General features: G+C 31.3%; 1 protein-coding gene across 4 annotated transcripts in view; it reads left to right on the top strand.

Moving 5' to 3' along the window:
* LOC106469783 (F-box/LRR-repeat protein 3-like) overlaps positions 1 to 15,656 on the top strand; it is a 44,727-nt gene that overhangs the window by 2,932 nt on the left and 26,139 nt on the right. For 2 of the 4 annotated variants that reach the window (XM_013930293.2, XM_013930294.2), the window contains exons 2-5: positions 4,702 to 4,935; positions 8,122 to 8,246; positions 11,319 to 11,698; positions 13,208 to 13,362. In XM_013930293.2, the coding sequence (XP_013785747.1) occupies positions 4,744 to 4,935; positions 8,122 to 8,246; positions 11,319 to 11,698; positions 13,208 to 13,362 (852 nt within the window). In that variant the 5' untranslated portion in view covers positions 4,702 to 4,743. Of the gene's footprint in view, positions 1 to 3,212; positions 3,804 to 4,701; positions 4,936 to 8,121; positions 8,247 to 11,318; positions 11,699 to 13,207; positions 13,363 to 15,656 lie in introns of those variants that run through there. The other 2 variants (XR_002612914.1, XM_022398341.1) reach the window with 2 other exon arrangements.

The raw sequence follows: 15,656 nt of genomic DNA, 5'->3' as shown, positions 1-15,656 counted from the left end.
TATATTGACCTTTAACCCGTGCCTGGCTAATAATACAGAAGTTACAATGAGGCGGCTCATGTGGACTCATGTTACCGTATCCAATTATATAAAACTGACATTTGGTTTGTACAAAGTAACTTGTCTTGGCTGTGTTTTAGTAGACAAATATTTTGTAAAATACAGTCACCTTTCAATTATTATACATTATATATGTATATAAATTATTGCTATTTTGAAATAAGTTCTTAAACATATTTTTCTTTAAACATAGAACAGTAACTAAAGAAGTAAAGCAAACAATTATCTCTTCTAGTAATGACCTTTGTACTTGGTTGCTGCTTGACATAGGTTGCTCAACCTTTAAAAATTTTGCACGTGGAAGATATGAAACAAACTATTTTTTTAGGTTTTATATATATATTTCTGAATAACTAAAAAATCATAAATTACTACATCAATACCATAGAATTCTACCATAATTTATCAAACGTAGTAACTAAGCTGTATTTGGGTCTAAAAAAATATGAAATTTCGAGCAGACTAAGGACACAACCTACTTCATTGAAATCTTGATTTAAAAGAAAGAAATGTTGCTAGGTACATTAGAAAGGCTTAGAAAACCACTAGGGGACATTCTGAGCTTCCGATTGGTTAATTATATTATATACAGAAATAAGTGTTTATAAGGGAGAATTTCCAAAAATGGAAGGAGGTGAGCGGGGTGGCACTATGTTTGATTTATTATGTGAGGAATATCTTAGCAAATAGAAAAGATAATACCTTCTTATTTTATATTTTAGCTTGTCAAAATCTGTAATTTGAGTTTCTAATTCATACGAAACTATAGACTTAGTATTGTGACTTCACAAACATCTAATTTGAACCAGTGCTGCACTCAACATACCACAAAGAAATCAATGTTTATCTGTATTTTTTAATATTTATTTTTAACAAATTGAGTAATGTATAGTTCTCAAATTTGAATTATAATCTACAGTTTGATACCAAATTTATTGACATAAATTTATGAAATAGTAGTTCAATAAAATTTTGAATGTGAGTCAAAAACAAGATGATATGGCCTCTCACCTGTGACCCATATCAAAAGTGTTAAGGTTATCAGAATCCTCTACTATTCCACTTATGTCCTCCTGTATCCAGACCAATCCTTCCTTCCTAAGACCTATGCTGCCCATGAAGGCTGTTTGGCTTTCACACTCTTTTCTTACCTTCTATTTTCCACCTGTATTCCCATTTTGATTCAGATCAGCATCTTTGTCTGATTTGCTCCTTACAGTGTTATGTGGCACATACTGCCTCCTTCTGGAGTTCACATTCACAACTTTTTCATCCCTGTAATCCATCTGTATCCCGTGATTTATCCCCTTTCACACTAAATGGTTGGGTTCACCAACTCATTAGGCTGGCATATTCTGACTTATCCATGGAAGGTTGCCATCTCCACAATGTTACTTCTCATAAATTTGTCATATCACTATGTCTTTGGCTGCTTGCCTTCATCGTCCATTGGAGGAAATCATTCAGGCCTGAATATGGACTGCACCCAATACCTTTGTCGCTCATTATCTGCATGATATGACTGTATCTGACTCGGGATATGTAGAAAATTTTGCACACATCCACTTGTCTTTGACTATGGTAAGTCTTATCACATCATCTTGTTTGTTTTCTTTTTTACCACTGCTAATGGGATCCCACTCTGTGGTGGGTGTTGCCTGGCCAGGTATGATTTGCCTCAAACCTGCACTATTTACTGGTTGTGCTATAATGCTCACTGTAGAGATGGGGTGTTCTATAAGACAACTGGTGACATTCCCAGTGGTATGTATATATATATATATGTTTCTCAATATCCATAAGTTTCACTCCATTGTGGACCATCACACATTGACTTTCCTGAGTAAAGCACAAGGGGATTTCTGCCCATTCCTGCTGACCCCTTGATTGGATAAATTGGAGATGGTCTGCTTTTCAAAATAAAGAATTGTGGACACCCATTCACTTTCTCCAGTGTGACGTTCTTCTGCACTCTCCACTGCATTTACTCCCCCTTTTTTTTTTCTCTTGAGTGGAGTAAGGGAGTCCTTACCAGTTCCCAGTTGCTGAGGTGGTGGAATATGGAGGCTTCATCCTAAGTGTATTGTAGACATTTTTAACTTACCATATTTCTACTCATTGAAAAGATGGCAAAGCTGGTTTCCCTTCTTCCATTTCTCCAGGATGCTTATTGCCAGATGAACTGTGTTGGTTGGAGCAAGACCAGTCTATGCAGGATCCTCTTTGTAACACTAGGTTTAGGATGACACTGCCCTGTTTTTACGATTGTATGCATTATAGCCCCCCCCCTCTTAATTCCAGTTGTAGTTAGTTCCTCCCCTGCTCCTATGGTTGAGTTTGGTAGACTTTGTCTGGCTAATAATACTGCCAACAGGATGAATGTCCACTGTTCCTACAGTTGAGCAAATGTTCCATATCCTTCTCATAATTCTGGATGCAGGATGTCTCTTCCCTGCATGTACAGTTGGGTGAGTTAAGATTTCTGATATTAATTCCAGTTACATATATTGCCCTGTTCTTATGATTGAGTTGAGACAAAGCCATGATCCAGTAATGCCGAGTTCAGTTTGGTTACTTCTTTTTTCTATGGTGGTTTTGGGAGTTTGTTCGCATGCTAACTTCTTTTTTGTAATTCCGGTTACTTGACGTATGACACTGTTTACTTACAGTTGGGATTCATGTGTATATGTATTATGGTCCACATGCTTTGTCTATAATGTTTATGTTACTCTGTATTGTATTTCTTTTTATCTGATTGATCTTCAACCTCCTAATGCTGTGGACAAGTTGTGGAACCTTGTCTGTCCAGTTGAGGTTGGTTATATACGTAACAAAGTTGGGTTGTTTTTTTACTATGGATTTAACCTTTCAGAATGAATTACACTTGTACACATCCTTTTTTCTGCCTGTATCCAGTTCATTTTTTTCTTTCAGAGGAAAGGGCATACCTGTTCCAGAAGTAGTGTAGTTCTCCACATGTGTGATATGGTTCATCTCAGGGCACACTCGTTCATTCTGGGTGGACACTTTCTGCTTTATTTCAGTGTTGTGCATCTCCACCTTTGCAGTGTGGGATTCTAGCTTTGTGTTAGAGGAGGTAAAACTGTATTGGAAGTTAAAATTTTTTTTACACTGAAAATGTATTTCCAATAGGCACTTACCTCCTCTCACATTTCCTCCCCACTACCAGTGCTGTTCTTTTAGATCCTCACAATATGGGTGGTGCAATACTATTGGTGGAGAGTAGTCACATGATATGTACATATTCAATAGTGGCGTGAAATTGGTAGGGAATAGAGACTGGTGCACTGAACATCAAAATGTTTTTAGCAATGCATAGAGGGCAGAAAGAAGACTGAGATAGCTTTGTGTAAGAAGAGCTAAGTACCAATTGGAAATACATTTTCAGTTTAAGAAAATGCTAACTTTTGAACAATTATTGTATCTTTTCAGTAGTGCCATTCAGGATATTTATAACAAATGTTCTTTAGCTACTGAATACACAACATGAGAGATGTGTGGTAAAGTATATGATGATGATGCTTATGTAACATCACTGTACTTTTAGGAGGTAGAACAAATGGTTTTAGTTATGCACCTTAGTGGCCAGTACTGCAAACAATAAGGCACAGAATGTACTGCATGAAATTTGAGCCAGTAATCCACATACAACATGAGTATTGACACAAGTACAACAAAAGGCACAATGTATGAAACAAAGAAATCATTCTTCAAAAAGCAGAGTAAGAAAACCATCTATTACATCACTATCAACTCTCACCATAGTGTATTTATGTGTTGTAGATAAGTGTTAATCATAACTGTTAGGAGTGCACATCATTACATGTTTAACCATCTAGTTGTAACCTACCATGCTTGGAAATTGTAGATATTCACAGATCCTCAGAAGTTTCAGAAACACCCTCTCTGTGTGCATATGTAGGTGTATATGTTTGTGCTTACGATGTAAGCATGTCAAAAATAATTGTTTAAATTTCAGAATTTAGGAACATTGCCAATAAATATGTAAGAATAATTCTGTTTTAGATAAAACTTCATTATTATTTTTTCTTGTCTCCAAATCAAAATATGTTTTTATACAAGTATTTCTCATATGCTCAGCTAACTTAGACTGAGATGATAATGTCTTACATATGGTTTATAAAGTCTAATATCTTATTTGCTCAATCATTAACAATAATGGTAACACATTAGTTAATTTCTGCTAATAAAAAGCTTATTTCATTTCTTTTAGTTGCTTTAGCTTTTCATCAAATTTTTATATTTTAACATAGTAATGGTGTGATGTAAAAATAAAAAAATAAGCTTGATTGAAAGAGGACTTGTTTGTCTGATATTGCTTTGCTGCCATGAAATTAACATTATAGGTTTTAATGTGAATTTGTTTTTTCATGGAAATCTTTTTCTATGCTCTTTTTTTTTAAGCTGTTATCATTAATCTTGTTAGTTTATCATGCAAAAATAAAAGGTTTATACTGACACTTCTAAGATAAAATGCTCAACAAGGATACCTTGGTGATTTACTCCTATCATTATTGTAACTAAAAGTTTCAAAATTCTGGAAAGAAAATGTTATTGTATTTTTATTGACAATATAAATCATCTGTGTTCTTTCTTTAGCTTTTTATTGTATGCCATGTTAAAAAGCCAGACTTAATAAACATGGCACGAAGACCATGTCCTACTATCTTCACAAGTGGAACTCATAATTCTTCTGCTAAAAAAGGAAAGTATATAAAGTGCTGTGACTACAGTGCCCTTGTTGATAAAAGTGATAGTGCTAAAACTCATCTTTCAGGCCTGTCTCAGAATGAGACAGATTGGACAGAACTTCCCTCCTTGGCTCTATTGTTGGTAAGTTTTCAGTCTGTAAAACTTCCTTTTAAACAGCTTTTTTGTTTTGATTATTTTTTAGCGTAACTTTGTTTCTTAGTTTCATCATTATTATAGTTCCATTCAACAGAACTCAAGCTTATCCAAGTATTGTTAACACCTCAGAGAATTGATCATGAATGTTTGAGACTATTCAAGGTAATCCATTGTAACCAGATTGTTTTTATGAAAGTTGAATTTGTTTAACACAGTATTTATTTCAAGTCTAAAGGTTTTTAAATAACAGGACCCTGGAATCAAGGCAAATACCTTTTTATAAGGTATTTTTGAATTGAATTATTACAAAAAACCTGAAATCAATATTATTATCCATTTGTAAACTCCTCTTTTTTTCAGTTGGTTGTTTTTGTATAGTTATGAGTTATTGTTTTATGTTTAGTTAGGTTTTATTCTTTTTTGATCAAGTTTCCCAAAGGAAGGTGTTATTGTGATGAACTGGAAGGTAACTGACAGATAAAATGAAAAAATATAGGTTACAACAGTAGTTATTTGAAAGCTTTCATCTGTGGTGATGATGAGTCTCAATTAATGCAGTTTCATGTCATGTTTTAGGATAGTAACAAATATAAAGTATAGTATATTTTATTAGATTAGATCAGTGTTTTTTAGAGAGCTAAAGTATTAAAGTAAAATACAAATATAAAATATATTTTATTAGATTAGATCAATATTTTAAGAGCTAAAGTATTAAAATTCTTCAGTTTAAAATATATATACAAGTGTTAAATGTTCTACTTATCTGACATTGCATACATGTAAATACTTCAATTCTTGCACAAACTTTCACAGATATGAATGAACACAGACAAACTGTGGTATCTTCTTTTTGACGTGTGTGACAAATATTTTGAAAATTATAAATTAATCTGTGGTAGCTCATTAAAAAACATTGAACCTTAACATTAAACAAAAATATGATTTACATTGTAAGAAAAGAAGATAAGCCTTTCTGACTCTATAATTATGGCATTGAATGATCAATTATAATATGAAATACGAGTCCTAATTTGTTTTTTGGATAGTGGACCAGTTGAATTGGCTAAACTTGGAGATAAAAGAAAATAGATAACGCTAACATGAACTACAAACAGCCGTGGAAAAGCGTCACTGTATTGTTATTTAAGTATACACTTCTTAACCCTCTTGCTACAAGTCTTCCTGTGGTCAGGGTTCAAAGGGCATGTCATCACGTTTGTAGACTTACATTCAAAATTTTATTGAACTACTATTTTATAAATGTTTGTCAATAAGTTTGGTATCAAATTGTAGATTATAATTAAAATTTTAGTATTATACATGAGTTTATTTTCTTAGTTTAAAATTAAATATTAGAGAAAAATTCCTAATATCAACTTTTGCGTGCCATGTGATATGTTGAATGCTGCTTTGGTTCAAATTATATGATTGTGATGTTCAAATACAAAGTCTATTGTTTCTTACAAATTAAGAACTCAAATTACCAATATTGGCAAGCTAGAATATAAAATAAAAACCTTCTATCTCTTTTGTTTGCTGAGATATCACTATACTTAACAAATCAAACACAGTGGCCCCACCCACTTCTTCCTTTTTGTAAGTACTTTCTTACGTACATCTGTTTTGCTTCTTCATGGCTTTATAACCAATGAATAGCTCAGAATTTCCTCTATGTGATTTCCTGGCTCTTAAAGGTGGAAAGTCCCCCCAAATTTTTCTTTTTGTCTTGAATCTGGGAAGGAAGGGGTAAGTAAAAATGTTCAAAATATATTTTTTTAGACCCAAATACAGCTTAGTTACTAAGCCTGATGAATTATAGTGGATTTCTGTGGTATTGATATAGTAATTTATTATTTTTTATTATTTCAAAATGTATATATAAAACGTAAAAACATTATTTTCTTTTACATTCTCCACGTGCAAAATTTGGCAAGGCTTAGCAAATTACGGCAAGCAGCAAATGAGTACAAAGTTCTTAAGTAGAAGAGATCTTTTTTTTTTTGGATTTCTTTATTTACTGTTTTAAGAAAAATAAGTGAAATTTAAGAATTTATTTGCAAATAGTAATAATATATATACATATGTAACTCATTATAACCAAAATGTGATTGTATTTTACAAAATGCTGGTATACTAGAACAAAGCCAAGACAGGTTACTTTGTAAAGGCCAGTTTTATACTATCCGATACAGTAACACGAGTGCACGTGCACCATGCAATTACAACCTCTATAATGTTAGTTAGACACAGCTGAAAGGTCAATAAAATAAAAATAATACAAACATATATGTGTATAATTTTATGAGATTTAAGCAATTTTGACTAAACATTTGTGGTTTCTTGTTAGAATTTATAGTCATTCTAGAATGACAAAAAGTGCATAAAAGTATTTTTAATCTTAAAATCAAAATTACTCTATGTTGGGCAGTCTACATTTGAAATTATAAAATGCATGAGCAAATCATTACTTAAAAAAACCACAAAACTTAATTTAAAAAATCTGATATTTTGTGTGTGAAAGCCTTGTAATATTTACTTATAATCTTCAAAATTTTGTGAAGATACACATGCTGTATTAAAAGTTGTAGTATGAAAACTATAACAAGCATAAAATGATTACAAGGTTACTCCTGGCACCAAGCCCGTAGTAAGAGAGTTAAGGAACTTGTGTACAATTAGCTATGCTGAAGATTTTATGAAAAAAGTTATTATGCAGTTATAGATACACAGGTGCTAACACTGATTTAAAATGAACATAATGTTATATTTCAAATCTTAAAACTTAGCACTAATTTGAATAACTACTAATAAGAAAATTTATCTTATTTGGGCATTTAGTACATCTAGGTATTTAGAACTACTGTAAAGATATAAATTAAACAATTCACTTCCTTTAAATTTTTATTCTTAGAGACACTGTACATGTACAATCAGAAAAAAAATATGAAAATGTGATTTCAAATAATATAATGGTACATTTAATTAAAATTTAATTGACTAAGTGATATAGGCCAGAATTATGAATACCATTGTTTTCTACACTTCAACCACATTGTTTTTGAAATAGTATTTAGTCATTCTTGTATTATCTAAAGAAGCCAAGAATAACAGAGCAATATTTATATGTTGTAGGGTTAATTTATTTTTGTTCACTCTATTTTTCTATTTTAGATATTTAAACACCTGACATTGTATGAAAGAGCAAGAGCTGCTCAGGTGTGTTGCAGTTGGCAAAAAATTTACCACATGCCCCAGTTGTGGCAGTCCTTTGATTTTGTTATAGCTCACCCTCAGTGGTATGTCTTGTATATTTGAGTTTTTGTTTGGTTAATCAGTATTTGTTTTTGAGAAACAAACACAAAAACTACATAAGATATATGAGTAAGTTACTAAAAGAGCATGAGATGGAGATTGAAGCCACAAAAGAAAAGTTTTATTTTTTTGCATTTTATTTTCAAAGATCGTTCTTAAAAATTATTTTCTTTGAGTTGTGAACTTTTTAAAAAATCGCTTTAATTTTCTTACTGTGTTAGACCTGTGAAAAAAGTATAATGTTGCCACAGTGTGACTGAAATCTCAAAAAAAAAGTTTTTAAAAACCTTAGGAGAAAGAATAAAAATAGGTAACATTTTAGGCGAAGCAGATTTCAAGGTGTTTCACTAAGCCTTCAACCTTTTTAAGGTTTTCCTTCAGAGCTAACTATTACTGATTTATACCAAAGATGGCACCAATGCATGAATATGTTATATTGCCATTAGTTGACGATCCAGTGTAAAGGTGGAGTGTATGTAGTGCACTATCCCTTTCACACTGATAAGCTCTCACATGACATGCATGTAACTATTTTTTCCTATTAAAAGTCTTACATTGTACAAATGTTTTTCAACAGTTGGTGAAGCTAATATTTAGGAATACATACAAGCCAATCATAGCACCCACGGAAACATAAAACTAGTAACAATAAAAATTGATTGCTGCTAATAAACAGCACAGACCGATTGATTGCTAATTGTCAAATTTATTAGTACTCTTTAGATAATTGTTCAGTAACATTTAGTATTCTTGATTTCATAACAATATGATTTGTATTATCTGAAGTAAAAATTCTGTGAATTTATACAATTTTGGGTTGTTTTATAGATTTATCTTTGTTGTTTGTGCTTTGTGATAGATATATCTCATATGCAAATTAAATATTATATAGGATAGCTAAATTTATGGTGTTGGAATTGAATTCTAATCCCAAATTTTCTTAGCCAAGTATATATTAAAAATAAATGAAATAGAAATTAAATATTTTGAGATAGACCTTCTAATATATATATATATTCAAAATTATGCAATTGAAGAAAGCATAAAATACATTGCACATGAAAGGTATTGCCTGATATGCCATCATGCAATACAATTTGTTACATTACCATAAAGAAAACAAAGTCACTCCACTTGTAAAATTTAGAGTTCTCCTGCAATAAAAATTATCAATTTTTTATATTCTATATATAATTACATATTTAAAAATGCCAACTTTGTCTGCATAGTGAGATCACTGCAATTTGTGATATCGGTTTCATTTTACATATTATGGGAATGCTGTCATCCCTACGATTGTGTTCTAATTGGAAATGTTCCATTCTTCACACTCTCAGGTCAAATAACCTAAGGCAAGTTACAGCTACATTGTCGAACTAGTAGCATACCACAGGAAACCAACAATATCATAGGTAAACAGGAAAAAAAGATCAATTACCAAGAAATCTATAAAACTGCACTTCTTGAGGACAAATAAAATTTGGTAAATAACAAATAATTACAATTACTTAAAACATGACAAAAATTTCAAGATTTATATACAACTATAATTTCAAAATGCAGGAATATTCATAACTACTTAATGAGCTGTTTTATAAAACCACTTTCTGGGTTTCTTACTAATCTTCGTACTAATAAAACTTATATAATATAGTAAACATTCTGTGAACTGAGAAACAAACCACTCATCTGTATTTTATAAACTGTGCAAATTCAGTTTATAAAAACTTTAGTACAGCTAATTTGTGTTTTACATGGGCTTCTGTGAGGATTACAATAATGACAATATTTGGAAGATAGTTTCAACATGTGTGAACTAAAGATAAATAATGTAAAACTTTACACATAAATAGTTTGTATGATCATGTGTAAAAAAATCAAAACTTTACATTTATTGTTCATTATACGTTGCAATTTATGACATTTTTTGCATCTTGACTGTGAACTGAAAAAATACGTGGTCCTATACCAAAAGCATTTTCTCCTGATTTCAAATCAATGTGTAAAACCTAATACATGCTTCTCGCCTAACAGCCAAAGGAACATGCCAGGAAGAAACAATTACAAATATCACTTATTCAGAAATTCTACGTAGTAAATAAGTAATAGTTTTTAGGAAAATCGCAGTTGACCTCATAAAAAAACTAGTCATGTTTAAAACAGATCGAAAGTTGGAAAAGTTGCAATTTTATGGGATTATCATTTTTGAAATGAAACTGTTATTCGTAATAATACAGTGAAGCAACTGCAGAATATTGAAAGCACTTATAAACTATTTTTGTAGTGTATTTTTAGTAACGGCATACCAGCTTATAGAATGGCTCTGAGTTTTGTTTTTAAAATACAAACTTTTAGCTCATAGCTATGTTATCTTTTGACTGATTTGAGATCTAATTACAGTTTTGGACTCGAGCGGTCAAACCCTTTTGATTGATGTATTTGACCGTGCCCAAGGTCTTATAGATTAACTTATTCTAATCCTGCCTAAAAGAATTTAAATTTGAGGGTAGGCTGGTAGAGATCTTGATGAATAATAAAATTGAATCTGGAATACATGCGCCCCACACTTCATATTGCTAGTGCATAAAAATGTAGCTAATGAAAAAAAAAGTCTCGTAGATTAATTTACCCTAATCCTGCCTAAAAGAATTTCCAGTGCTGCAGCTATTGAGGATTTCCTCTTGTTTTAATATTCCTTATATTACGTGATGAAAGCTAACATCAATCCAAATAATTCAATCCAAGTAATTCATCTGTTTGACAGTTATTTGTTTGCTGTAACATGGTAGAAAAGATTTCTGTATGTCTTTATTGTTCAGAAAAACTTTTTCTTTACAACTTTCACTTTTTTTTTATAAAATAGAGAGAATTTAATTACTACTAGTTGTGTTATGACGAAAGAATTGAATTATATTTCTTTTTAATCATTCACTAAATAAACAATGAAAGACTGAAGTGATGATAACAATTTAACCTCATGTATTTATGTTTTTTAGTTTGTAAATTTATTATTCTGATCATTTGTATTTTAATGAAGTTTTATTTTTTGTGGTCAGGTCTTCTCTCCAGCCCACACCTCCAGCCTTAATTCACTATATTCTCAAACACCATGCCCAGCACCTTAGGTTTGTTACATTCAAAGTAGACAGTTGTAGGGAGTCTGCTGAAACTGCATGCCAAATTCTATCCCAACTGGTACATTGCTCCTTAAAAACTCTTCAGTTGATGTCATCTGCTAAACCGTCCTTCCTTCAGCTGGATCCCAGTCAGTTTGTCTCTGCCTTGACATTAGTCATTGACAAGTGCCATTCCCTATCTTCCCTAGCTATTGAAGAGACTCCTGTTGATGATCCATCATTACAACTCTTGGCCACTAACAGCAGCAATTCTTTGGAATTCCTTGAGATGAAGAGCTGTCCCCGAGTTTCTGCCAGAGGTACATTTTGAGAAAATATAATTGTTATGTATTTGACTCTGTTAAGAGGTATTTGACTTAATATTAATGCATATTAGGAAGATGGTCAATAATATTTCTTTTATTATTATCTGTGTCTTTATTTTTAACACTGCTAATATGTTTGAACATGAAATCAAAAGGATTGAACTAATCCTTTGTTATTTGCTGTTAGTTATAATTGTTATTGTCATGATCAAAACTAGTTCTTTATTCAACTTTATGACCTTTGTTAACTTTAGTAAAGAAACAAAGTATGTTCTGTTGACTTCTTAATTCTTAACATTGTTTTTAGGCTGTTTCATTTAGCTTCTGCTTGAATTATATGGTCACTCCTGTAAGTACAAGGTTTAATGTATTTTAATATTTTTATATGAATTATATCAAATCATAACTAAGTAATATATTCATAACACTACTTTTTTGTTTTTAGATTGGATGAGCTTACACATATAAAATTTTAATTCAATTAAGCATTTTTAGACGATAGAATAAATGTGATTTTGATTATGGGTAGGTGTCACTGATCAAAATATGCTACTTCCATAAAATTTGGGGGTCAAAATCTTCCACAAATAGAAATATTCAACAAAATTATTTTGTTTGACATAGCTTTGGTGATATGCAGCCAGATCATTAAGTTTTTTTCTTTTTCTGCTCTTTTAAAAATAGGGTATTTAGGTTGTCCTTTTATTTATTACAAGTATTATCAATACTGTAATCTAGACTATTTCATGGTTCTGATTAGATACCAGGTGTGTGTTTAATCACCTGCATACTTCATCTCATCTACCAGGCTACTTTGGTTTTATATATCAGTTTCTACCAGCATTTATATGGTGGAGGAACTCAGTTACTAGAATCACTTTAGCTGAAACCTTTATGAGTCTCTTTTTTACTTAAAAAAAAAAAGGTTCTTTAGAAAAATACTATTGATGCCATTTTTAATGACTTTGAGCAAATGAGAAATGAAAAAAAGAATAGTGTATGTTGTATGACCACATATTTCAGTTGGACAGTCAGTGGTGTGCACTTATTCAACAGATCTAAAACATGTAAATATATAATGTAAATTTATACATTTATTACATTTTCATGCTGTAATTTCTGTTTATGTTGTTGTTTGAAAAGAGGCCAGGAAATTCAGGAAATAGTGTTTCTGATAGTCTTGATTCAAAAAATTTTTCAGAGAAGCATACCCCTGGACCCTCTATGAGTTATCATACTTTCAGCCTAAGCTCCACCTCACAATGACAAGGTTACCCATGTGCTTTAGTAATATCGCTGGTACTGTCACTGTTACTTTTTCAAAATTTCTCCCACAGTTTTGTTAATTCAAGTAAATATTCAGGATTTAAACTATTTATATAATTAAACTTTCAAGCTGCAGGATGATTATTTTTGTTAGTGTTTCATTGTATCCAAAGAAACATAATTTTTTTTTTGGTAGCCTTTAATTCATGACAATTCATTTTTTTTTTCTCTTTTCAGGTATCCAGGCTGTTGCTGACCACTGTCATCGGCTTTGTGAACTTTCACTCAATTATCATCTTCTAAATGATGATCTCCTGCTGGCACTTTCAACTGAAGAACATGCTATTCTTAAATTTCTTCGAGTTGAAATATCCTCAGAAGAAGATGTACAGGTACTTTGTTAAATTTGTTCTGATAGATTATTTTTAACAACAGAAGTTTATGTATGGTTGTTTTGTGATGTGAGCTAGTGGCTCAAATAATGAATTTAGGAGTTAAAAAAGATTTACTATCTGTTACGTGGTAAACATTAAATATTTATTTCACAATCTACAGATAAATATGACGTGCAGAAGTTTCCAACGGATAAAAATAAGTCTTTATCAGATCAAGAAACTATATAATACAGTCACCTGAAAATGAACTTATGTTTGAAAGTTTTTTTTTCTTTCTTTTGTTATTGACTTTTTTTTCATGTTTTTGAACTTCACAAGTTATCTTTTCACCTACTTTTTGTTTTGATTTAGTTTGCCTAGTCATTGCAAGTTATTTTCTTGGAATCCACTTCCCCATTTCAAAGGCTTTTTTTAGTTTAATATGACTGATTGGTACAGTTTTAGTGTTGGAATCATATTCATTATACATTTCGATAACCTATATTTTGTGATACAGTCCACTTGTTCTAGGCTATTTGAACGTCTCCAGTTTTGTGTATTTTTCCCATTTGAACATATTAACCCTTGCTACGGGTAGATCAAAGTGCATATGTCACAAGTTTTTAGAGAGTTATATTCAAAATTTAATTAAAGTACTGTATTATCATTGTATATGAATACAATTAGCACATGAATATTAAAAATTGTTAATTTGGAAAAGGGGAATAGGGATTGTAAAAAAACAACACAGAAACAAAATAGCTAGCTTAAAGTGAAAATGCAGTTGCAAAAAAGTAAATAAACACACTTAAGGTTTCAGACACAAGATAAAAAATTGTGAATTTAAAAACCTGCAAATAGGGATAGTGAACAAGGTAAATATACAAGACTGGAGCTACCATAGACACTATATACTGAAGCTACAAATCCCTATTTTGACTCCTTGTTGTTAGCTAGAATTACACTGTGATGACTCTAAACTCTGGTGGGCCACTGCTGCTGCATACTTTATCTGAAAGTAATTATTTTATCAATAAAATATATAGCCACAAAACTTCTGTATCACTTTTGCCTAGAATCGCCATCATTTTTGCCATCTTCTGCTGGCACGATTTTTGCAACTTTTTATAATCAGCTTCAATGATGGCTACTCTATCTGCAGTATATATAAAATCTGCAATCAAGCAATGTTGGCTGTAATTTGACACTTAGGATTGGCAATCACCGTGATTGCAGAGCTGATGCTCAAACTGAGCTTGATGCTAAAGCTTAAAGATATCTGTTGTGGGATACTAGCTGATACAGTCCATGATGATTTACTGTAGCTATTGACTATTTGATCACATTAGTTCAAGATGTAAAAATTTAAGTTACATCTGGAGATTGTCATGGAGATTAGTTTGAAAATATGGTGCCATTTGTAGTTTCTGTGTAACTAAATTCTCTGTATATAATGCATAGCAATGGGCATATATATGACTAGGCTAAGACACAACCTCCACTAAGAACGTATAAAATTAAATCAGTAGAAAAGCAGTTTTTCCAAATAACTCGTATGTCTAAAACATTTCTTTAAATAAATCTTTGTGCCTTTTACAGTAATTATTCTGTGAATGTTGTAATAAAATATAATATTATGTGTATTTTTTTTTTACTCCATCACTTCATACATAATATAGGGGCTGGCTCCCTGAAGTCACTGATTGTATAGTGTACAAACCATTGAGTTTCTACGTGTTACGGTCATCTAATATTCATCTATTATTGGCTGGTAATTCCTGTTTCATCCTGTACTTAAAGCTTTTAAACTCTTTCAGCATGGGCTTGGTCCCTGGGTCAGACCTCGTAACCATTTTGTGCTTGTTATAGTTTTCATGCTATAAATTTTAAATTAATAAGCAAATGTTAAGGAAATTTGGCATATTATCAGTAAACATTACAATGCTTTCATTTGCAAAATATCAATTTTTTTTCATTAAGTCGTAAGGTTTGTAAAGCAATGTTTTTCTCATGTCTTTTTTTTCTTTTCGCATGTTGCCTATCTATCATGCAATATATTACTTTTAAGATTAAAAATACTTTTATGAATCAGAACATTTTGAAATTTCAAATGTGAAATCTTTATAATGTTGAGATAGTTATCAAATGTTTCTTAAGAAAAATCTTTATATTTTATCTGTTATTTTCAGTAATTAATCTCTGTACGGGTTCAGTAGAATTGACCGATCTTGCAACCACCATAAAAATTAGGAAATAAATATAAATTATGCCTCTTTCTTTCTAGAATGAACAGAAATTATAACATGAAAACA

The sequence above is a fragment of the Limulus polyphemus genome, unplaced genomic scaffold (genome assembly GCF_000517525.1).
Source record: "Limulus polyphemus unplaced genomic scaffold, Limulus_polyphemus-2.1.2 Scaffold3655, whole genome shotgun sequence".
Taxonomy (NCBI): domain Eukaryota; kingdom Metazoa; phylum Arthropoda; class Merostomata; order Xiphosura; family Limulidae; genus Limulus; species Limulus polyphemus.
The sequence above is the reverse complement of the archived record's forward strand: the minus strand, read 5'-3'. Positions and strand labels throughout refer to the sequence as shown.